Below are 24,545 nucleotides of genomic sequence, written 5' to 3'. Positions count from 1 at the left end.
TCTGACAGAATATCACACCTGAAGTTTATAGCCGTGGCTACACTGTCGTTCTGTACAGGAAAAGGTGTCGTCTGTGATAAAATCTGCAGATTACTCCGTTTTCCATTATCGCACACACCCTTTCCTTTCCCGTTTTTCATTTCCCACTTCTCTTCATGCACACTCTCCATTTCGCTCGCTTTCCTTTTTTTCTTTCCCCCCATCCCCTCTGCCACCTCTCTCCATATTTCTGTGTCAGTATGCTGATAGAGTTTGGGGCCTAGGTAAGGAAGGGGATATTAAATCAGGGCTTTGGTTGTGTGTATGCGTCTCTAGCCAAGGCTGTGATTGACAGGAATGCTAATTCAGCTTTTAGGAGTTTGTTCTTCTCTCCTACTGAGGAATCTTTAACCCTGAGATTGTCGTCGTCACTGCCACCAAGGACTCTTTTGTTCCATTTTTAGCTGTTGTCGTTTTCTCTTTCTCATGACATTTGATGCCGTTTCGGGGATGGCGCAGTCTTTTGGGAGTTAAGGCAGTTGTGTCGCTTTTTTTTTTTTTTTTTTTTTCTTCACAGAAGCAACATATCACTGTGGCATTTTAAAAAAAAAGAGTTAATATACTTTCTACCTCAGGGGGACTCAATTGAAGTTGAAAGGATATGAGTGGCAATGAAAAAAAACTGAGATTTGTAGAAAAAAAAAACTATTTATTTAAAGCGAGACTATTTGACTTTTGAAAGACGAAATAACACATTCTTCCTCTTCCAAATAAAAAGTTGAATTCTTCAGCAATAAAACACGCTTCGATTTTTATGCTGCAGCTTTGCTTGGTCTGGTATGACCGGTAGCTCATTGTTGCTAATGTTAGCCAATGTTTGCAAACTTAAGACAGGTATTGTTAGTCAATTTGCTGACTTTACGACTCCTCTCCACCATTTAACATCTACCACATGCCACAGTGGTTGATGCTGAGCAAAAGTCACGCTTTAAGGCTGAATCTGGATGCTTTAAGATGAACTAAGCACACACACATGCAAACGTGTAAAGCATTGCCTGACGTCACTGATGTCACCCTCCCATTGGTCCAGCTTGGGCGTTAACAGATTCATCTGCTCTGTTATGACAACAATCCTCATCTGAGAAGTGGGAGGCGTGGGGAACAGCAGAGGGGAAGGAAAGGAAGAAGGAAACTGCTGCTCACAAGCTGTAAAACCTAGCATAAACCCAAGCAGCTTTAGCTCGGCTCACCACACATGTTGCAATTAACATGCAATGGCACGCTTCGCTGGCTGACCTCAAAGGCTGCGCTGTGATGTGAGGTAGCTGGGCATGTGGTAAGCAGTGGGAGTGTAAAGGTCAGTCGGAGCAGCACAGATCAAGCATGGAGCTGAGTTCATAGATGTCAGGTGGCCAGAAACACAGCAGTTTGGGAATTGAGTTGGTGAAACTCTGTCTCTGGTCATATTGCACTGTTACAGTTTATGATGCTTTCATTTGTACTGCAGTATCAGATATACTTTTTGGGTGTAGCCTCCTTTCCTGAAACCTGTCTACCTCTGTTTCAGTTAGATTTCCTGAAATTCCCAGAATAACTGAGAGAGAGAAAGGCCTCAACTTGTTTTTTTCAATCAGATTTAAGCACATAAATATACAGTAGCTCACTAGTCGACTACATTGTGAACAATGGAGTTGTGTTGATGATTACATGTAGCCGCACCCTTTACCTAAACCACTTCATTTAATAAAGACGTGCATAATCTGCTTTGGATTTTGCCCTCTGAAGGAAATGGGTGGTTTGTAGATCTTGTTTTGTTTTTGTTTTTTAACAATGGATTTATCCCTGTTAATGGCAGGGCAAGGCAACAAAGAACGACAAATTCTCAGTATCTAATGTAAGCAAGTGATATTTTAGACCTGACCTAATGTGACCTTGCTTCATCTCCTGTATGCTTGATCAGTTATGCGTGGTAGTGAGAAAAATACACCACCAAATGTGTGTTCCACTCTGTTAAAATAGAATTCTAATTATATACATGCATTCTTAGTTTGTGAAAGAAAATAAGCAAAGAAAGTAATATTTGTGTTTTCACGGGTTTATCAGCAAAATGGAGCTTGTATCAAGAGGCAATATTTGAAAGCTCCTCCACCTATTTGCATAAAGAGGTCTCTGTTTTTGCTTCTCTTTGGGGTAAGATTTTAATAGAAAATACTCTTTTTTTGATGAGAATGACATGAAAAGATCAATACCACTCTCATTTCTGTCTCTTAAATATACAGCTACATGTACGGCCAGCAGATGGCAAGCTTAATTTAATGTGAAGACCGTCAATGGGGAAATAGTTAGCTTGGCTCTGTCAAAAAGTAAACACATGATATAACATGTTAATGATGATGAGTTTTGGAAGTGCTGGCAGGCAGATTTTAGCCTTCAGCTCGCTCATATGAGGTATGAGAGTGACATCAATCGTCTAACTCTCTGCAAGAAAGTTCATAAGTGTATTTCCAAAAATGTCAAGCTGTTCTTTTTAACAGGGAAAGTTGATATTTGTGTTGAAATGAGTGTCTCAGCAAAACGAAGCTTGCGTCTCGAATTTTATGAGTTAAGTTAAGTAGTTTTGACAAAAGAGGTTGTTTTTTTTTTTTTAACCTCGGTTTGTTAACTCAAGAACAATGTGATTTCTACATTTAATGTGGTATTAAATTCCTTGTTGAAACTTTGAAGACTGGTGGTTGTTGCACACACACACACACACACACACACACACACACATACACACACACACACACACACCTCTCTAGTTTGCTCTGCTCCAACACTGACCAGACCAGCGCAAGCACAGTTTCTCTGGCTCTCTCTTATCCTCAGCCAAGCCATGTCTCCAGACTGAGTTTTTATCAGCTCGTGAAAACTGCAGCCATGATAAGAAGTATTGGTTGTTGCACAGCTGACAGGTCAGCTTGATAGGAGAGAAGAAAAAAAAAGAAAAGAACTCCTCCAAATCCTCCGGGTTAGGTCACTGTGATGATTACAGTCCAATTTAAAGAATCGCTCCCTTTGAAGTTTCTAACCGTGAAGCTAAATTGAGGAAAGGGTGAAGGAGATGAAGGGTTGAAAGTTGGTCGGGAAAAAAAAAGAAAAAGAAAATGCCTCTCTTTGTTTCCTCACCCTTACTTTCTCTCCTCTTTTGTCTCCCTCAGGTTGGCGAGGAATGATGATGATGAGGAGGAGGCGGCCCGCGAGAGGAGGCGCAGGGCACGCCAGGAGAGGCTGATGAGCAGGGAGAGTGAGGAGCCCAGCGGACAGCCAGACAGTCTGGTCATGACCAACAGCCACAGGTGACACATGCGGATATATATTTATATATAGCAGCACAGGTTCTGTCTGTGACGAATATACAGTCAGCAGCCGACAGCTTTGCTCTCAATTTTTTGTCCAGCTCAAGAGGCAAAGGAGCAGCGGGGACGAGGGAGAAAAAACTGTCACTGTCATATCATCCTGCCCAGTTAAAGGGGTTGTACTTCATCAATAAATAATCAAAGTAAATCCCTCCTCTGTGTGGCGAAAAATGTCAGGACAACTCAGAAGAATGCCACCAAAGATTCTTGCACAACCTCTGCTGTGGAAAGAATACAGTATATTGTAGGGCTGGAGAGCGAGTTTAAGACTTCTGGGACACATTCAGTGGTTTTATTCTTTCCTAACACAGTCGTCCGTTAGCTGCTCTCAGTTATTGCTGCAATGCATGTCCAGCCTCTGGTTCGTGTACCACGTGTATGCAGTTTGCAGTGATCCGATTTGCCACTCAGAAGACAAAAGCAGTCCGAATTTCTAGCTGGCAACTGTCAGCTGTAGCTTGCTCACTAATGTTAGCTCCATAAATTGGTTGAAAACTCTTATTTAATGTTTGCTCGCTATACATGTGATATATATTATTATGTTTGGCTGCTTGCCGTACGTTCTTGTACCCATTTTTAAACAATATATTTGCACTTTTAACACTACAGTAAAAAAGGACGTGCTCATTAGCATTGGAAGTAACACTCCTATAGGTAGTAAGCTAGTTAGTCATGCTAATATTTGGTACAGTCCTTGCACTTTTGGTTTTGTGTTTCTGGATCTGGAAAGAAAGAAACTCTTGGAGTATATGGCGAGTATATCTCTGACTACAACCCCATGCACACCACTTCAACATGTGGAGAAATACAAAGTTTGTCAGGCCTGCCATGCCCGGTTATGGTGGCTAAGCTGACACAATATTGTAATACTGTGAGGTGTTGAATGATGAAATTCAGTGAAGTGGCTTTTTCATACCAGATTTCTTTCCGACCAATGCAGGAATTGAACTTTTTATACCCTTTCCCAGCTATCAAAATGAAAACCAACTTGTGACCTCATACCTATCCATCAGAAAGACTGCCATAGGAGCAAAGGGGGCTAAATATCAATTTCTATGCAGTTTAAGGCTATGAGATCAATCCTGTCTTGGCCACAGTGGAAGTGGTGGGCTGCTCTGACATCTCGCAACACAGACGCTGCTTTGTGGTCATGAATTTTTCCTCTCTATGAGCTCAGAGATACATCCTGGGCCCGGCAAACAACAAGGGGATTGTACAGGAGGATGCTGAGACAGGACCTAGTGTTGACTAGCCATTGTTGATTGTGCACATGTAATGATAATGTTTGCCAGACATTTAGGTCAGAATATCATGAGTCATGCTATGTGGAGCGAGGTGGATGGATGTACAGTTGGTATTTGGTTGGCTGAAAGAGATATACAACACATACATAGTTTTCAGCCATGCATGTCGGTCAACAAGTACTGGATGGATTGACATTCATGGAAAGACATTCATGTTCTGCAAAGGATGAATCCTTTTGCCTTCGGAAATCCCCTGACTTTTCCTCTAGCGCCATCATGTCTTCATTATATTGTACTAGGTAGGTAAAGCTAATATCTGAGTGAGTGCATACAAAAGAACTATTGACTCAAGGATAAAAAAAACTGTGAACTCAGGACCTAAAACCCAAGATACATTTTCTGTTCATTTTTAGGCCTGACCAATAGTTTATTTTAGGAGAATATCTGTGGTGAAGACCTGTCAATACAGCCAATAGTCTGCCTTCTGCACATACAAGAGCTGGCAATAATGTAGCATCCATTCTGTAAACTTTGATTTCCTCTCACAGAATTTCATTTAGGATCTCTGGCAACCCAGAGAAAGTTTGCTTGAGCATTCATGGGCTTTTTGCACATTTCTTTTGGCATCAGTGGCCAGTGTAAGTCACAGTCCCTCAGTTGATCAGGTCCCAAATAGCTGAAGAAACTTTGCAGGGCATGTGCTTTTGTTGAGTTTTTGGAATTTTGTCTTTTTTGTTGTTTTCCACTGTCAGAGATCTAATCCCAAATGAGTCAGTCTTTGTCAAAACACAAGCTTATGCTCATTCAGCACCACCCTGTTGTACATTAATTCCTCATCACTGCTTAAAATGAACACAAGTCTCTTGTCAGGAAACAACAGGCCTTGATAAAGGGCATCTCAGTGGTAACAGGAGACAATATGTATTCAGCCTCCATGCCCATTTTTTCTGAACAGCTGACGTCTGTTGCTCTGACCTCAAGCCTCCTTCGTCATTAACAGAAGATTGTGCAGTGAAATATTTGTCTCCTCTTTCTCCTCCCAGTGTGACAGAGACTGTGAGCAGCTCTTACGGGGGAGGCGGCGGAGACGACGATGACCAAGCCCTGCAGGAGCGCATGGCCAAACGGGAGGAGAGACGGCAGAGACGCATGAAGGAGGCGCTGGAGAGACAGAGGCAGCTGGACGCCACTGCGACTGAGGGCAACGACAGCGTCGCCATGAAGAAAAACAACGCAGAGGAGGAGAGGCCATCCTCCTGGCGTAAGGGTCGTTACCGTGACAATGAGGAAGAAGAGGAGAAGACGGAGACGTACACCTCAAGGAGAGAGGAGAAGGCACGAGAGGAGCCAAGGGTGGAAGAAGAGGCTGCTCCTGAGGGTGAAGACGAAGCAGAGGAGGGTGTAGAAGAAGAGGAGGAGCAGAAAGTGGAGGTGGTGGAGGACAAACCGAGAAGGTCTTACTTGAGAGAACAGGTGAGTCACCTCATCATTTATTTGAGCCATTTAATTCATGTTTTGTAGCTGACAGTCTCTACAAATGTAACGCTTGTTTCTGTAGGAATCAACTGAAGAGCCTAAAATTCCAAACAAGGTATGGTCATTGATTTATTGACTCTTTAATGCACATCCTTGAGTCGCTCACCAGCCTTTCTTTCAAAGAACTGCTATAAACCTTCTGTCTTAGGAACTCGCTGAAGAAGAAACACATTCAGTAGTCAGTGAGCATTCCAACCGAGCCAAGGCAGCACATTCAGAGGCTGGGGAGGATGTAGTAGCATCAGAGGAGGCTGAAGAGGTACCTGAGGATGGTTATGTAGATTACAAGGCTATGACAGTCAGAAATGACACAGAAGAGGACAATGAGGTAGCTGAGATACTGCACTCAGGGGATAATGAGGTATCATACATGTGGTAAGATGTTCAGTCGAGTGTGATGCACAGCACAGAAAATCTCTCTGGGTAACTTCAGTGTCTTGATGCGTTCATGAGGAGACATGTAAACAGAAATCTTTTGAGAATAAACCACACAAAATTCTCTTAATGAGGCTACCGTGTTGACTTTGTGATTAATGTCGGAGCCAGACGCTGAAATTACCCAGACTCCTCGTGTTGTCACAGTGTGGTTTGCACCATTTGCAAACTGGTGGTGGCTGCGCCTGCCAGCCAGCCAGCCAGCCATGCTGTCAGGTTTTTGATAAAGTTAATGCTATGCGTCACAGAGTGGTCACAGTGTTTTTCTGCATGTCTTCCACGTCAGCTGTAAAAGCAGCAACACTCATTACACTGACTCCACTCCAGAAGCTCACTGTTACAGAGGGACATCCTGCAATTTAAAGTAATAAGTGTCTTCACTGTCAGGGGACATCATAATGACATCAGTGATGAGCACGTCATGTGTATACTTCCAGTCAAACGTTTTGCACACGGCTAATCCCCAAGTGAAATGGGGATTGTTTTATTATTACCAAAAGTCAATGGCCTGAGGAACTACAAATCCCCAAATTATTTCTGTTAATACATCTTTCATGTCGCGTAGCCCTCTCTTACACAAACAGCCTCGTAAGTGAAGCACTTCATTTTGTAGTCAGTCTCGGTCTGTCTGACCTTTTTTTGACCGCAGCTCTTCTCTGTTTCTAGATGCCTTTGATAGCGTAAACAGTACAGTGCTCAAAGACGCTTTCTCTGTTAAGACAAGGACCTTTCACTGTGATTTCTTTTCTTTTTCCGAACCTCAGATTGCTACAAAAACCTAATTAAAGTTAAGCGCACATTAATGGGTACGCTTTCCTGTCGTAAATAGAGTGTTAAGGAGTGCTCTATTAAAGGGAGGCGTGCTGAAAAGATCCATCAGCTCAGTCTATATTATACTAATAAATGCAAAGACCGTTCTGGATGGCATCAGCTGTAAGACAGATGTACTCTATGTTCTGTGCTACAGGTTAACAATATATTGTGCTTTGACTGGCAGTGTACATAGACATATAATGAGTATAATTTATACAACTTGAATCATGTTTTTGATGATGATGAGCAGTCAGACAGAAAATATGCAGCTGCAGACACTCCCATGTTGATCACCTGTTAGTTAATCCTGTCTCAGTAGTAATTCTGGAGTGGATGCTGCGTTATGTGATGTTCTGTGTTATTTTGTTTGGGGTGTGCTCGTGTCCCCGTTTCTCATTTGACGTTTGCCGTGATGTCACATGACAGACACTCCGCCTACCCACCAATCGCATTGTGGTTCACTGTCCCTGCGGTTGTTTCTGTCCAGGTGGACGAGAGAGGAAGGGCCAGGGAGGAGCAGGGGAGGCAGAACGGAGGGCTGTACGAGGAGGAGGCAGCTCCCAAACAGCACAGGAAACCAGAGAGGACCCTCAGGTAAACAGACAACAATCCACATCAAGTGAATTCATGGTTTCCACTGAGGCCAAATTGGGCATAGCAGGGCCTGATGAATTATTCAAGAAACTCTGTTTTCAACAAAACTCATCAAAATACACGTCCCAGTTTGTTTCCTGTCAAGAATATGTGCCTGAACCATCAAAATATTTACCCAATTGCTAATACAATTAGCAACCAAATCACATATTTTCTCCTTTTTACATGGGATGCATCAATATGGATTTTCTTCAATCAATATGGAATGTTTTGCCACATGCGTTTTCAATATTTTAATATGAGACATACCAAAAATAATTACAGTGATTAGTTTGCTGTCAAAAGGGTTTGATGCCAATTTGACAGTAATATGTAACATACAGAAATTCCAGTTTCCCAGTTGCCTCCACATTGGCAGTAAAACCCTTCAGTAGAGAAACAGTGAGACTTCTTTATGAAGCTGATATTGCAATTACAACAGTATGCTGATATATCAGTGCCTGTCCATAATGGGCCAGTTGTGGAAAAGTACTGCAGTAACTTAATATCCTTGACACAACGGTCTGTTGAGAAGATCAAGCTACCTAACGACCAAAGCTCGCTGTTACTTTCCAACATAAGAGATCCAGAAGTGAGAGGAAAGCACAGTTATTCCTACGATGAATCACTGATAGCACAGAATTAAAGCAAAATGTAGTACATTTTAAAGGATACCAAATAAGTCCTGTATTTGTTATTTACTAGTACTTGACTGGGTCTTATTTTGATAACTATGGAGGAGAAATATTTGTATTTGTTGTAACACTTCACAGCGTTTGCCTGTTCTGAACAGGGCCAGTCGAACCAGACAGCAGCTCACTGATGCTGCAGTTTGACGCTTATTGTTTGTCACTCAGGCTGGTATGAAAGAATGAAAGTGTTGCTCAAGGCATCTGTAAAATACTTGAAAAGCATTTCTGAATCAGATTTTTTCAAACAAACAAGCAGTTTTTGTGCAGCAGCAGTGTGTTTTGAACACGGGTCACCTACAGTTAATCCCCAGCGTGAAACACTGGATGAAACTTAAGATGTGCTGTAACATTATCTTTGCAGAGGTGATTGTTGGTATTTGTGTGTGTATGTGTGTGTGTGTGTGTATACACATGTGCTTTTTTGTGTCCATGAAAGAGATAAATCCTTGAAGCGTTTGTTGAAATATTCAGCTCGTATCAAATGTCAAGCGATCACCTGTGTGTCAGCCAGCTTTGCGTCCTACTTACACAGTGTTTGCTTCTGTTGTGACCTGCATGTGCGCTCTGGCCCGTGTTTGCGTGTCTGTCGCAGCCGCGGCAGCGTACGTTCTCCCGGGGTGTCCACGGGTGACGAACAGGACGACGCTGCCCGCCTGGAGGCAGAGCGCAAGCTGGAGGAGCTGAAGCGGCGCCGCGATGATGCGGAGAGCGAGGAGTTCGAGAGGATGAGGCAGAAGCAGCAGGAGGCCGAAGCCGAGCTGGAGGAGCTGAAGAGGAAGAGGGAGGAGAGGAGGAAGGTGCTGGAGGAGGAGGAGAGGCAGAAGAAGCAGGAGGAGGCGGAGAAAAAAGCCAGAGAGGAGGTAGAGGAGAGAGAGAGATGTTTTCATGACGTCAGTGTGGATGCTGTTTGATCAGTTCTTCTGTTCTCCCTAATCCCTCTCCCTGTTCTCCCTCCAGTTTCCTCTTGATGATTTGTTAACGTTCAACTGAAATTTTAATTCTCCTCACTGTTTTCTGTAAGGAAATGTTAATGATCCTGCAGGTATTGTACAGTTTTGCATTTTATGAAAGAAGAAAAAACTGTTTTTTGAACATTTGTGGAAACAACAGCGGGTGTGTGGGTGTATCCCATGGCTCACATCTGAGAGTTAACTTTGGTGCGCTACTAACTGGAGCACATAGCACCGTATAAGCTCCATATGTTGATACATGGCAGGTTTTTTCTCCCTGTTTTCAACAAGCGCACTTAGCGCTGGTTATGTACCACCAGAAATTGAAGGCATCTGTCCCCTTATGACAGTTCAGCACATCATCATGATGTTGAGTTTCTATTTCAAGGAAAGCCGAAGCTTGCAATGTAAGCTACTAGTTAGCTTAGCTTGCTAATTAGCACAATGTAGGGCCCAATCACTGCTGGGGAATTAGTAGAGCTTTAATTCCATCTTTTATGTATTACAATTTAGACCAAGTAAGCACACAAGTCAACATACACCAAGGATATAAACTTATTTACTTACAATATTCACAACCCACGTCCTCTTTCTGTGTTTTTCACACCACCTCTTCCGTGTTGATTTAGCCTTTACAGCTGCGCGAGCTGAAGCCAATGCGTCACACTCATACTAGCGCCGCAGTGACGTTATCTCTCCATAGTTCACCGTTATCATGACTCAAAATGTTCGGGTCCCCATTCATAACTCATGTATGCCATTCCTTCTCCCTCCTCTCGTGGTGACCTCATCCTTATGTATCTCAAACGTGATAACCTCCTCCTTCCTATGTGTTCACATCTGTATTCAACCACGCGATGCCTTTCATTCTTTCATCTGCACGCTTTGAGGCCCTGCGTTCTCACTATTACCCTGACTGGTCTTCTTTGTTGATCTTGGCTCCGAATGTGGCGGCCCGTCTCTCACTATCTGCCCCTATTCTTCTCCTCTTGTGTGATGTTAATGAGGCCTTTTGGTTTGTAATTAAAAGATGGCCCAGAGATACAGAGAGACTAATTAACCAAGACAAGGCTGCTGGAGAGGGCTGATATACCGACAAGCACCAGCCTTCTTCTGAATACAGTACAAATGGTTCATACTTTAATTGTAAAAAAAGAAAAAAAATGTTCATAGTCTGCATGTCTCCAGCTTACCAAAAGGTTTTTTTTTTTTCTTCTAATGCAGGCAATCGCTGTAAATAAGAATTTGCTCTGAGTAATGTAATTAGTTCCTGACCTGCTTCATTAGATAAAGTAAGTAAATCAATTAGAAAGCAGCACATATCTATTGTCTGGGTCGGCTGCGCTCCTGATTGTTCGTCATCTGTCATGTTGGTGACTTATTCTGTTCGATATAATCACCCAGAATAGTATAAATACATTTCCATTTTCTCTGTTACCTGAAAGTCATTCAACTTATACCCATTTTTTTTCTTTTTTTAAAGATTTTACATTTGCAGCTCAAAAACACTCCTGTTAGTTTGTTCCCAGGCAAAATCCACTGGTGCACAGGAAGCGTGATGTAGGTTTCCAGCAGCAACAGTGGTTTGTTTAAAGTAAACACAAGAGGACAGGCCGCTTAGCATGAGCAGCAATATCCGGCATGACTGAGCTAAAAGAGCAGAGCGCCACCTACGTACGCTCAGGCTGAATTAACAGGAAGTTCCCCGTCAACTCCAGAGATGCTGCAGATTAAAAAATGACAAAAGATGCCGAGGATTGCTACCTGCTGAACGGGTCTCTGCTCTAAACGCATCTGTCTTTCTCAGGAGGAGAAGAGGAAGATGAAGGAGGAGATCGAAAGGAGGAGAGCAGAGGCAGCTGAGAAGAGGCAGAAGGTGGAAGACACTACGGACGGGGTGGACAGACCCTTCAAGTGTGTCAGCCCTCGAGGCTCCTCTCTGAAGGTCAGTCTGCCATTTTTAACCTCCCATTTCTCCCCTGTGTGCAACAGGAGAGTGTCAGTTCAGTTTTATTTGCCAAATGACTGTTGCTAAGCCCCATGTTTTGTAGTTATTATTGTAGAGTTACTACTCAGCATCAGCAAGTCATTTTTCAAACAGTGGGTCCTTGATTTCAGGTGATTCAGTTGGTTTTGAGGGCTCAAATGGCAACTGTCCCAAATCCAGGACAGAGCTGCTAGCTTTACTCCAGACTTCTCCACAGTGAGGAAATACTTGTCGTGGACTGGACTTTTTTTCCTTTTACATAACTAATTTAGTTAGGTAATTAAATGCTCCTTGGCTTGGAAGCAGTGTTCAGTTACTATCGTAGGCTGTAAGTATGTTAGCTGGAAATGCTCACGATTGCAGCTTACGTTAAAGCAGACAAACACACTGTTTAATTCAGCATATTTACTCTGGTGTTTATGGTTTGGGGAAGATAAAAAAAAAAAAAACGTGTAGAAAACTATTTAGATGCCCAATGTTGCTTATATTACAGCCTCATGTGCTGCTTCAACATGCAGAGACATTTAAAGCTTGACAGGCTGTCATGCTTAGTTACAGTACAGCTGCTAAGCTGCTCCAGGGAGGGGTTTAGTGAATTGTCAATTAATCAGGCAGTTCTTCATAAACCGATAATTCAGTGCTTTACACAACTGTAACTGTAAAACACTTTGCATGTGTTGTATTTTTCTGTCTGTATGTGCATCTTGCCCCTCGTCAGCATAATGGAATCAATACAATAGTTCTCCAAATCCTGCAAATCCCACTCATCCGGCAGTTCAGCAAAGCTCAAGCTAAATATTCAAAATATTTGGAGCGATTAAGTGCCAGATGACCCGCATCTGCCCCTCTCACCTCCTTCAGCTCTCTGCATGAAGTGTTATCTGCCTGAGATGAAGGCGCTCATAAATAGAGAGAGCCTTGATGAACTCGGGAGAGAAATGTGAAAAAGTGGCAAGTTTCTGTTCACTTTGAAATTCTGCTGACATGCTAACCTGTTTGTCACAAGAAACGCAGCGCGTGCCCCTCCCCCGCCTCGTCCAAAGATAAATGGTTGTCACAGCGAAGGAACGTTTAATCAACTCAAATGTGAATAAATGTTCCCAGTGTTGCCAAAAGCCAACTCCCACACACAAAATCGAGGGGGATTTTCAGCCAGTGGAGAAAATCTAATTAGTGACAGTTAGCAGTAATATCCATCTGGCCTGTCCCAGTGAGACTCCAGACTCTAGGCTAGACTGTAGTGGTGTATGAGCTCTGATTGTACCTGAATCAAGTACTTTATGTCTTTGTGGTCAGTTTTGTAAATAGTGTTGTTCATCTGTAATTTTTCACCCTGCTGCACTCAAGACACAGCTGTACTTTGTGGTCATGTTCACTGTAGGTACATCTGTGTTCATCTGTGTGTGTGTGTGTGTATATGTGTGTATCCTTGGGCATCCAGCTCTGTATTTCATACACTATGCACTGTGTTGCTTTGCATTGTTAAACATTGTGTTTATGTGACACTTTATTAGCATGTCTTAATACAGCTGCATTACATTATTTATTTATCTTCTAACTTTGGATGTTTTCTTTCATCACACTTTAGATAGATTTCTGTGTTTCTGGTCACTTAGTGATTGGAAGTCCAATATTTTAACTCTATTTTGATCCACTGGCTTCTGTTTTCACCGGCTAGCTGCTCGCTAACTTTGTCTGCTGTCTGGTGCTTGGTCGATAGCTTAGAGAAGATCTCTTGAAAACAGCTGCCGCCTACAGCTGGAAACAGGAGCAGTGAGACTGAAACACAACCGTAAAGTGGTTTTGGTTCCATAAAACCAAAACAACAATCTTAAAGATGCCAAAAAAAAGGCTCTGAGCTGAAGAGTTTAGCGATAGTTCTCTGGTTCAATACTATGAGTAATGCCTTTCACATCACACTGGTCATTTGAGCCATTGACAGTATCAAAATATTGATTAGTGCAGCTTTAAAGAATCTTTGTTATCACTGCACACAATAAGGAAAATGGTCATAGTCATATAAACGTAAAGAACATGTCGTATTTTTGTCACATGTTGCACGTGCCTAATAAAACCAACTGCCAATAGACTTGCTTTTTCCTGTTTTTCCTATCTTGCGGGTTCATGTCTGGGCTGAGTGTATTATCAGCCCCTGCAGTTCTTTGAAACCCGTCAACTGCCTGTTTCAAAGCTGCATGCATGTCACTGAGAATATACATTGTCTTCTTGCCTTTTGCCATTTGGTGTTTCTTGCCCAACAACTGCCGTATTGTGGCTCCGGTTACACTAAAACCTCAAGAAATATGCCTCGCTATCAGCAATCACCTCCCAGTGGAACACGCAGTCCCAGGAGCTCGCCTACATGTTATCAGCGGTAAAGCAGCATAACCCGGCTCCGCGCTGGAGATAAAGTGCAGTGTTCTCTGGAAGAGACGGACAGAGGGACGGAATGGGGATGCAGGGAAGCGATTAGGTTTAACAGGATTACTGTAACTGCGTTCGGATGGCCACGGCTCTTTAAAACGCATCTGAGAATGGGGAATTTCCTGTCGGGAGTATTTTGGGAACTCCCACATTCGGTAGCAGCCGAGCGTAAGGTCCTTTTTCACAGGGAGAGGGGGAGAGAGCTTTTTCTGCGCTTTCTCCCTTTGTCCGTTTAAAACCTTTTTTTTTTGAGTGTCCAAGGAACGCATGTGTTGCCCCCCTCTCTCTTTGCCTGTTTTTTTGCATATACCATAAACAATCCTCTGAGATTCCCACAGTCTGACAGCAGAGATAGAGAAAAAGCTTGCTGTGTTTTTTCCTGTGTGTGTGTGTGTGTGTGCATGTCTTTCAGAGCATTTTGCACACACAAGGAACAATCAGTTGCATTGTGTGTTACTGCTCAGGAGGAATTCAGCTCATTAAGTATGTGAAGAAATGAGACATCCACCATTAAAAACATTAAAATACAGTTGTAGTCTAGTTATCATTGGCAAGAAAGTTAAACACGTAATACTGTTAAAGTTATGAATCATATAAGAACCTGTAATTACTTAATACAGAATCATGTGTGTCTACATGTTGACATATGAACTCAAGTCAGGGCGGGTTTTACAATAAAACTACTCATGAGTGCAAACAATAAGGAAACGACAGAAACACGGAACTCAAGAGGAGGTTAACATCTGTTTTCAGGCTGCTGAAGGGTGGAGGAAACTGCTGCAGTGATGTACGCATGTGTGGAACATCACTGCAAAATTTATGAAACTAAAGCTCTAATAACCTTTCCTCAACAGATCGGAGAAAGAGCAGAGTTCCTGAACAAATCAGCGCAGAAAAGGTAAAAACATACCAAGCTTTTTTTTTAAGCTTTTAGTCGAGCATGTGAGCCTTGCAGTCATGTTTTTGTTGAATAGGAAAAATGTAACCTGGAGTTGAAGTTTTAATCCCAACTTGGGGCTGCAAGTTTCTCCTCTCAAGGCAGTGAAGATGAAATGTTTGACCACACTGTGCGTAATATTCAAAGTGGTCCCATGCTGCGTCTGCTAACTGTTTGCCTCTGCCCAGCAGCACAGTGAAGGCGTCTCATTCTCCTGTGGTGTCCAAGATAGACAACAGGCTGGAGCAGTACACCTCGGCTGCTCAGGTTAGCATGACTTCGGCTGTAAAACTGAAAAAATGTTGGAGCAAAACGGCAGCAGTGTAGCATCGACATTCGGTTTTACTTTCGTTTTTTGTGTAGATTTCTGTGGCGAGCAAAACATTTGGACTATCCAAACATTTGGCAAATTTGGTTTCACTGCCTCATGCTAATTCTTTTTTACCCAGTATGCTTCTCTGTTGATTTGAATACCCAAAACAAGACAAGACACTGTCGGAATTTGTCCCTGTTATTCTCAGCAAATTCATGTGGGTTTCTTTGAAAAAAAAAAAAAAAAAGACAGGTGTCTGAGCTCTGATCTGAGCAGCCATCCCTGCATGTTCCCCAGTTTAAACCATCACCACTTTGTCTCAGCAGAGAGAGAACAAGGAGTCTCGATCCCCTCGCTCTGGGGCGGTGGATCTGCCCATGGTCACCGACAGCATACGAAGCATCAAGAGCATGTGGGAGAAAGGCAATGTGTTCGCCTCGCCTGGGAGTGGTGGGAGCACGTTCAAGGTAAGTGAAGAGGTGGTGGAGGATGTGAGGAGGTTCGTGAAACTTTGTGTGTGTGTGTGTGTGTGTGTGTGTGTGTGTGTGTGTGTGTGTGTGTGTGTGTGTGTGTGTCAGTGGAGCAGAGAGAGAGAGGAAAAAGCCCAATTCACTGGCACTTCCTGCTTGGCCCTGTTGCTGATGACGACCAGGCTTAGCTGACCTTTGACCCTATCCAAACAGGAAGCAGCTGTGATGAAGACAGGCGTGGCAGGCCGCATCAACGACTGGCTGAATAAAACTCCGGAGAGCGGCAAAACGTCAGGAGGAAGGCCATCGGTAGGTCGTCACCGCCGCCGTCAGGAAGTGCAGTACATGGACTGTACAGCTCAGGGCCCGAGAGAGAAATGCTCACTGTCCTCTGCAGCACGGCTGACGCAGCTGTGCTGACTGACCTGCAGTATGCTCAGATGATCTTAATGTATGTGTAGATTTCTGTTTGAAATCATCAGCGATGTTTCGTGATGGGCTCTTACATGAGCACGCGACTTTCTGGCTGAGTTAGGACAGTTTTGGTTCTTTCACAGGAGACATTTCTGTGTTTCTTTTTTCTTTTCTGTGCTCATCTCACTGGTTTGAAGTGGGCGGGACTTAGTGGAAACAGTGTGATGTCATATATTTCCATGCACCAATCAGGATTGAGCAACTTTTGAATCAGAATCTGATGACATTTTTGGTGGGTTGTTTGATCACTGTCAATCAAACCACACCCACGCAGTCCTGGAGATGCACTCAAACTGAGTTTGTGTATGTCAAACTCTTCAGAAATAATGATGTTTTTTTTACTTTAGTATGAGGTGATTCAGTCGTGAATGGTAATTGTTACAGAGAAATACTTAACGTTTAAAGGGGTTTAAGGGCCTTTAAGTAATTTCTCCACTTGTAGTGTGAGTGAAGACAGAGCTTGGTACATTAATGAGGCATCTACTTTGTTCAAAACCTTTTAAAATCTCACTTGAATGAATATTTGTCTACAGGGTTCAGTAGTCAGATCTGAGCTGCATTAATTCCAGCAAACACGGGTCAGCCTCATAACAAACTGCAGTACTCTCACTGTTATATCACCCTGCAGTATAATTATTATCATGGCAATGTCACAATCGCTGCTGGTCATGTTTTGCTCAGTCGATGTTTTATAATCATTTCAAATGATGCAGGGCAGGTTGAGACTGCCTGGCGCCACCTGGTGGCCTTAAAGAAAGATAACTCATGAAGGATCTGAGCTTGCTGCAGTCCACTCTTCCATCTGTCATAACATACTGCCACAGTGCATGCGGATATTATGGTCTTGGCATCAGTTTGTTATACAGTGTCACTTAAGTATTTTATCTTAAGCTTATCATAAGCTTTGCGAGCCGACACACAGCAAGCTGGAGTGTTTGCTTTGTTTTTTTTTTCTCCAGTCCCGCTCATGCATGTCTGCCTCTCTTCACTCTTACCTATATTTTACCCAAATATTTATGTTAGAGCTTTCCATGTCGCGGATTATGGCTCAAATATTTAACATGCAGCAGGAGAGAGTGAGGATATGAAAGGAAACTTTGTTTAACTGGAACTCTCTTGCCATGCAATGCTGCCATCCAGTATTACAAAATTAATAGTGTCTCCCACACTTTGCATTGTGCTGGGGTGTCTTGAAAGAGGAGCCTCTTATAGTGAAAGTAAGTGCTATTTTACGCTTCCTCCAGACAAGCACCCCTCTGCTTGAGAGTGTCCTTTGCTCCCCTCCTTCCACCTCTCTCCTCCTCTGTCACTCCTCTCCTCTGCATCTCAGCTACTATTTGCCACAATATGACGACTATTTTCAAATTGACCCACAAAGGCCGAGCGCTCCGAGCACCGCTGATGTGATGCTTTGTTTTTTGCTCCCTTGTTTTCTGCCTCCCTCTGTCAGGACCTGAAGCCTGTCGACGTCACCAACAAGAGGAGTCTATGGGAAAACAAAGGTGCCTCTCCAACCAAGGTAGCTTTTATTCCTTTCAAATTGCTCGCTGTCTAGTACCATGAAGAAAGAGTGCCAGCCTCACCCATCGGGGAAAATCCAATCCATTGCACATCCTGGAGCATATCCAGGCAAAGTTTTAACTATGCCAGATTGGTTTGTGGTCTTGGAAGGATTCCCCGTGGTTTTTCATGGTTTTCCAGTTGTTGTCAATCAAGAGAACTTTATGTTAAAGAGATGGCGTTGGAAGATTAATTTCACGATATTTTGACCCCTAGTGTCTCGGCAATGGGAGTAACAATCACTTCTGTTTGTTTTTTGCTTTAAAGAACTCTCATAGCTAGTTGACCTCACCGTTAAATCTGGAATAAGCCTGGAGAGGTAAAGGAGTGATTGTTCCATGTTGCTTCACAGCACTTATCACAGAATGAGCTCACACTCTGCTGTCACACTGTCGACTTTTTGCTCTGTGTTGTTGGCAAAGCTGCGCTCTGTTCTGCTGCTGCTGGACACGACTAATCATAGCGCAATTAGGCATTTCTGATTTGACAAATGTGTCTTGCGTTCACATGATTTGAGTGATTTTTTTTGGCATAGGCTGGCATTTATTATTCATGTCCATTCGCACACGAAGTCACAACATTTTAGGGGATGTAATTATCTGCATTTGGAAAATATTGAGCAATAAACATCGGTTGCTTTCCCAAATGCACAGAGGGCATTAAGAAATGAAACTCCTAACTTGTAAAGCATGTCTGCCAGATGTTCTAAGTGCTGTAAAATAAAAGGAACAAAGTGAACACATCAACAAAGCCATAGTAAAGCCAATTTTAAAGGATTACGCCGTTGACTCCATTAACACCCATAACTCGTTAAAGCCGACTCAACAAAATCCAGAAGATTACAGTTTAGTGTAAATTCTGTGTCATAAAAAACCTTTAACAGTGCGCCTGTTGTCCAACTGCGGGCTGAATGCTTTTCACAAATGGCTGTATCACATCACCGCTCCTTCTTCTGACAACCACAAATCACTACCCTCAGTCCAACTTCACTTGACTTTATATTGCCCTAATGGAGAAACTGTTTACAGCATTCTTTACAAGTACGACGCCTTGCTGAGTTGCGCGGTGGAAGTTTGGCAGTATTGAATCACTGTTATCACCTCGCGCTTTCAAACAAGTCTGACTAAACCTGACATGAATAAATTGTCTTATCTTTATTTCTATACATAGATAAAGCTGTGTTTGTAGAGCGACTTAGTAGAAGTGAGACCCCACACTACAAGGATGTCCTACGTACCCAACTTCTTTAGTATAAACTTTCCTTCCTTCCTTATTTCCTTCCTTCCTTCCTTCCTTCCTATACTGGTAGTAGTGTGTTTCTGCAGCCAACAGCTGCAGTGCAGGCCGGAGGCTGTGGTCCACCACATTGAGTAGTGGAGCTGGAGGGCACCAGGCGGTGGTCTGCTCTGACGTAAGAAGGGCCCTGGACAGGAAAGGTAGCGGTTAGCGACCATGTCATTAGCTAACCCTGCTATGCTGTGATGTCAGGGAAGGCAAGATGAGCAGGATAACGACTGATGAGGGAGGCTCAAGAGTCCGTATAGGTGGAAGACTAAGATCAGAAGTGGTTGTAAGCACCTGCTGCTTTGACTGGAAGCTTTGCCTGTTTGTTTAGCTAACTTTCTGCATCTGTCTGCATCTTTTGCTACCTTATTACCTTCCTGTCTTCGTGTCTTGCAGATGGCAGGCAGAGGGGAGACCAAATCAGTCGCCAACGGTGAGTTTTTACAAGGCAACAGAAGTGTCGGCATGTAACTGCAGAGCTTGTGAACGTGTGTGCAAGAAAACACACAAATGGGTGGGCATGTGGGCATGCATACTGCAGCTGTTGGGTGAACTTGTGGCTCCAAAATGTCAGCTTTTCAAAAGCTAAACACCGCCTTGTTCTTAGCTTGGCCACAGTGGGGTTTTTTTTTTCTAATTGCTTTCAGAAACCAACAGACGAGACTTTCTCAACCCATAAAGGAGTGCCCTAATCCTTTAGTTGAAGGAAAAACAAGGAAATGACCAAAATGAGTTTTGAATGAGGTTTTCACTCAGCAGTGTGTTTTTAAAGGCATGTAGGCAGCCTTCCTGGCTTGCTGACAGTGCAGCTGTAGAGATAAAAGGGAAGCTTGACACTCATTTTGTCATTGTCTCGTGTCACCAGCCATTTGTTTCTTATGCCTGTTAAGAGCTACACTGTTTGGGCATAACACGCATCAAGTCAGGCATCTCAAAACACCACTCAAAACAGCCAGTGCAGCCAAACACACATGATCCCTCACTGACTTCCCAGCAGTAAACCTTTCCAGTTGTGTTCATTAGGGCAGAGGTCCTCGCACTTTGGCCGAACAGTAATTATTGCAGAGAATTGAGATGTGACCTTCTCGTTAAGTAAGTCGTCTTTGGCTCTTTGATGGATACAACACCATGTGTTTCAAAACCAGTAACTGACCGTATCATAGCCGACCCTGCAGTCTCTTTCAGTTTGCCATTTGGCCTTTCGCTCCACAGCATTTTAGGATGCCATTTAAACATTGCTTGCTATTTTAGAATCAGATATGAGCGCAGCCTCCTCCTCGTTTTGTTCCCCCGGTGGGCAGAAGAAGGGTTTTGGCCTTGAGGGATTCCGTACATGTCTGCATAATGCATTGCTTATTCAGCACACAGAATGACACACACACACACAGACACGGCCACACACCAATTTCACCTCTATAAACCCACTTAACAGCCATCTCGACGCCACTCAAACCTTTCAGCTTTTCCACTCATGTACACGGCCACTTGTGCTGCTCATCCTGCTCCTCGGAGTGCTGCCAGGCCGGTTTGTCAGATTAATAGCTGGTATGTTGGAGATTAGCACACCATCACAGTCTGACAGAGGATGACAGAGGCTTTGTATAGATTTTGTATTTCTTGCAAGTAGCTGGCTGCAGGACCTTACAGACATTTGACACCACACTGGAACACATACAAGTCAGGAGCCTCACACGGTCCACATGCTTGGATCTAATAGAGATCTTCCAAAATAATGTTCACCATTATTGAAATCGTGCATACAGACATTTAAATCTCATTGTCTGTATTGCATTTAGAATGGTAACCAAGCGAGAATTCAAAATCGATTACATTTGTGCTCATTAGAATATGCAACATTTCTATGTCGTATACGTGTGTATAGAAAGTAACATTATTGTGCCCCTATCAAGTATCAAGTGACCTGTTTTGATATGTGGGTTTAGACCATGAAATGTAGGACAAGACTAATTGTCTACAGCCATGCTAGCAGCTCTGTGAGCCGGTGCTCAGGCACAGCAGTGCTTACAATGCTCACCATCTCAGTTTAGGTGTTAACATGCTAAAATGTGCTTATCAGTGCTAAACAATGCAGCAGAGGCTGGTGGGAATCTGATCAGTCTGATCATAAACCAAAGGATTGAAAACACGTGAAAATAGTATCTGTGATGTACCACATAGTTTTCAGATAGGATATTTAGAAGACTGCCAGCCAGCACATCTTAATTTTAGCAAGTTTTGAGTGGACTCTGGGGTGAAGCTAAAGTAGGACAAGCAGAACCAAACACGACAGTCTGGTAGGCCTGTTAATCAAACAAACACCCCCAAAAATATCCCTCTCAAAGATGATGTCTTTTATTCCAGAAACATAAAAGCAGGAAAATTACTTTGATTCCTTGTGTAGGGGGTCTTTTCCATGAAGTTTAATGCAGCATGCATCAAGTGGCCTGTAAACTGCTTGTTAACTGCAAGACTTCAACACTTCAGTGCAGTGTTTGTTGCCTGGTTTGACCTTCTGTGGCACAAGGTCAGAGTCGTGAATCCACACCTGTCTGCAAACGTATAAAACCACTGATGGACTTGTTTTGTCTTTCACCAGGTATGGGACACTAATGTCTTGAGGGAGCCATGAAAGCTGGGGCCTACGACAATCCAAGACTCCTCCTTTGACTTTGTCTAAAGAACCAAATAAATGATCACACTCCCAAGAGGGACCCCACGAAAATGGAGGGACAGGAGAGACACTGTCCATAGCACTGTACCGAAACAGCATCACATTTTTTGTACGGTTGCAACGTATAGTGCCTTTGCACAATGATTTTTGCTTTCTAAAAGAAACAAAATGCTGTGAAATTTGGACATTTGTAATTACTATTACTAATTACTTTATACAATCCTGCCAGGAAGAAAAAACAAATTAAATTTAGATTTATCTGTTGTACTCCGTGCTGACAGTTTTGATAGAGACAGAGTAGATGGGTTAAAAGTTTCCACATTCCAAAGAGATGGGTGAAGTCATCAGTTTCCCTCATACAGTACATTTTCCATCTCTTTTTTTATTTATATTTAAAGCAAAAGCTTCACACATTGCTATTTTATTCAACGTTCACCAGTTCAGGATAGAAATATAAGCACTTCTAGAATTTAGCTGATTTCACTTTTATTATGTCTTACCAATAGTGCAGCAATGGTCTGAGTAATATATGTTAGCACACGATGTTTTGAATATGACCTATCATACTGTATCTTATATAACATCTTTATACTCATAACAAAAGGTATTTTTGCTTTTTTTTTTTTTTTTGTATCCAGAAACTATTCACCAACAGGCAGTTAATTTCGATGGTGATAGGAGTGTTGAATATTCAGAAGGTCATTCTGACTTTTATTATCCTTTATGTCATTTTATTTATGTTTTAATGTGTTTCGGTCTTTTCTATTTCTAGCTGTTTTTGTAGCTTTTGTACCTGTTTGATCACTTTAAAATCTTCAGACATTCCTCTTCAAAAGCAGGTGCACAAGGTGCCTTCGCTGCTTAAAATCTGTAGGTTTTATCATGTAGAAAGTCAGCAAACGAACCCTCTTTTTTTAATAAATCTACCTTTAACTTCTTTATCGCCTCTATGCACACTCTATTGCTCAGCAATAATTTCCTAATTGAGGGCATACAAAGTAAAACCAGGGTGCCTAAGCATATAACAAGATACTAGTACAAGGATATTTACCACTATGTAATTCTTTTGGCCTTATGATTGCAATGAAAACATTTATGACAGCTGAGGTACAGTACATGACAGCCTCAAAGCAACTCAGTATGATATTAAGACTTGTGATTTTCATGTTTCTTTGTCACTGACGTAGTCTTAAGTAGCACATTCCCTTTCGTAGCTTTTGCGCGATGCAAGCTTTGATAATATTAACGATTTGCCAGGGCATTAAATTCATCAATGTTACTGCTCAAAAGTCTGACAATCACATTCCACAGCTCCTGAAAAGAGCAGGGGAGCTTGACCAAAATACTCTTAAGCTTGATTTAATGTGACATTTATGTTTGTTTTTTTTTAATACAGTGATTTCAAAATGCTGTATTGTTTTGTTTTGGTTTTTTTTTTACAACCTTTTGTCCATTTTATGTTTTTTAAAGCTCTTTTATTTCCATGTTTAACCAGACACTTGTTGTTTGTGTAGTGCTAAGCCTATGCAAAACACACTATCTGTAGTCTCTCTAAACACTCCCAATGTCATACAAGTGGGCAGTTTCCAACTGGATGAATGTTTTAAACATTGTACCCTTGACTCAACAACAGCAATAAAGACATTGAGGGATTTCACATTGTTAAGTTTACTTCCATAACTCCACCACTCTACTGCAGACCACATACTGAATCAAATCTACAAACTATAGCAATGTCGTTTAGTCTTTTATTTATCTTTCATTAGCTCATTTAGTATTCGCTGCTCAATATTTCATTTTTCATTTTCCTCACGCAAGCTTCACTGAAAACACGAGTAGCTTAATAAACTGAGCACCAGCCTTTCAGCTAGCTACGGAACTGAAGCTAACTTTTGCCATAAAAATGACGTAATGTTAAACATCATTGCTGTGGCATCACCGTATGAACTCTTGTAGCAGCTAGCTATACCATTTTAGGCGGCAATCATGCACTAGCTGTCTTAGCTAGCATAGGCCATTGTTGTCCTCACTAACTGTTTCCAACTACCTCATGTCTCATTCCCATGTACGAAAACATTATAATAATGAACATAAACAGCAAACATGCAAATCCACCCCCAAAACAAACAAACCAGGTAATCAGTCCAACCGTAATGCGGCAATTGTGGCATCACTTTTCACTCCCTTCAACTCCCTCCGTTTTTGCCATTGTTGAAAAGTTGACTCAGGTTTCACCTTTTTGCTATATCCAACCTATTTGTGGCCTTTTCTACCCCTGTCTTTATTTTCTTGCTTTGTTTAGCACTGCAAGCTGTTGCAGGTATAACAGTTTGGCAGAACTGGAAGTTTTGGCTTTTCTTGTGTGACTAATGTTAGCTTGCCATAGTTTTAGCATAGTTTTAAATATATCTGTCTAGCCTTGTGCAAGACAGCAGCCATATTCAGTGAGTGTACAGGCAGAGTGTAAGTGGGTCAGCAGTTACGTAGGTGGACAGCCACAGAATGGCTACAGAGCATTTGACTTACTGATTGCTGTAGGGATGTAAAGAGAATCTGGCTTTAAATCACAAACTGTTCATCTGCAATGTCATGAATGAACATTTTATTTCTCCAATTTGAGTCCTTGTAGACCAGAGACTACTCCGAGATGTAGCTTTTGTTTTGAAGATGCATGGAGCCACATGACACACATCTTCCAAGTAGCATTAGTTGTTAGTGTTAGCTTGTTGGCTAGGTTTGCTTGAT

The 24,545-nt window shown here is 42.4% G+C and overlaps 1 protein-coding gene across 14 annotated transcripts in view; it reads left to right on the top strand.

The window, feature by feature from the left end:
• Positions 1 to 23,457, top strand: part of cald1a (caldesmon 1a) — a 63,619-nt gene extending 40,162 nt beyond the window's left edge. For 2 of the 14 annotated variants that reach the window (XM_076722181.1, XM_076722182.1), the window contains exons 3-16: positions 3,180 to 3,317; positions 5,665 to 6,094; positions 6,180 to 6,212; positions 6,306 to 6,518; positions 7,893 to 7,999; positions 9,323 to 9,590; positions 11,488 to 11,625; positions 14,946 to 14,989; positions 15,220 to 15,295; positions 15,665 to 15,808; positions 16,025 to 16,120; positions 17,736 to 17,804; positions 19,526 to 19,562; positions 21,726 to 23,457. In XM_076722181.1, coding sequence (XP_076578296.1) covers positions 3,180 to 3,317; positions 5,665 to 6,094; positions 6,180 to 6,212; positions 6,306 to 6,518; positions 7,893 to 7,999; positions 9,323 to 9,590; positions 11,488 to 11,625; positions 14,946 to 14,989; positions 15,220 to 15,295; positions 15,665 to 15,808; positions 16,025 to 16,120; positions 17,736 to 17,804; positions 19,526 to 19,562; positions 21,726 to 21,739 — 1,807 coding nt within the window. In that variant the 3' untranslated portion in view covers positions 21,740 to 23,457. Of the gene's footprint in view, positions 1 to 3,179; positions 3,318 to 5,664; positions 6,095 to 6,179; positions 6,213 to 6,305; positions 6,519 to 7,892; positions 8,000 to 9,322; positions 9,591 to 11,487; positions 11,626 to 14,945; positions 14,990 to 15,219; positions 15,296 to 15,664; positions 15,809 to 16,024; positions 16,121 to 17,735; positions 17,805 to 18,112; positions 18,165 to 19,525; positions 19,563 to 21,725 lie in introns of all 14 variants that reach the window. The other 12 variants (XM_076722189.1, XM_076722190.1, XM_076722187.1 and 9 more) reach the window with 10 other exon arrangements.
• The last annotated feature ends 1,088 nt before the right edge of the window (positions 23,458 to 24,545 follow it).

Source organism: Chaetodon auriga, chromosome 22 (genome assembly GCF_051107435.1).
Source record: "Chaetodon auriga isolate fChaAug3 chromosome 22, fChaAug3.hap1, whole genome shotgun sequence".
NCBI lineage: Eukaryota > Metazoa > Chordata > Actinopteri > Chaetodontiformes > Chaetodontidae > Chaetodon > Chaetodon auriga.
This window is presented reverse-complemented; position numbering and strand designations above follow the sequence as displayed.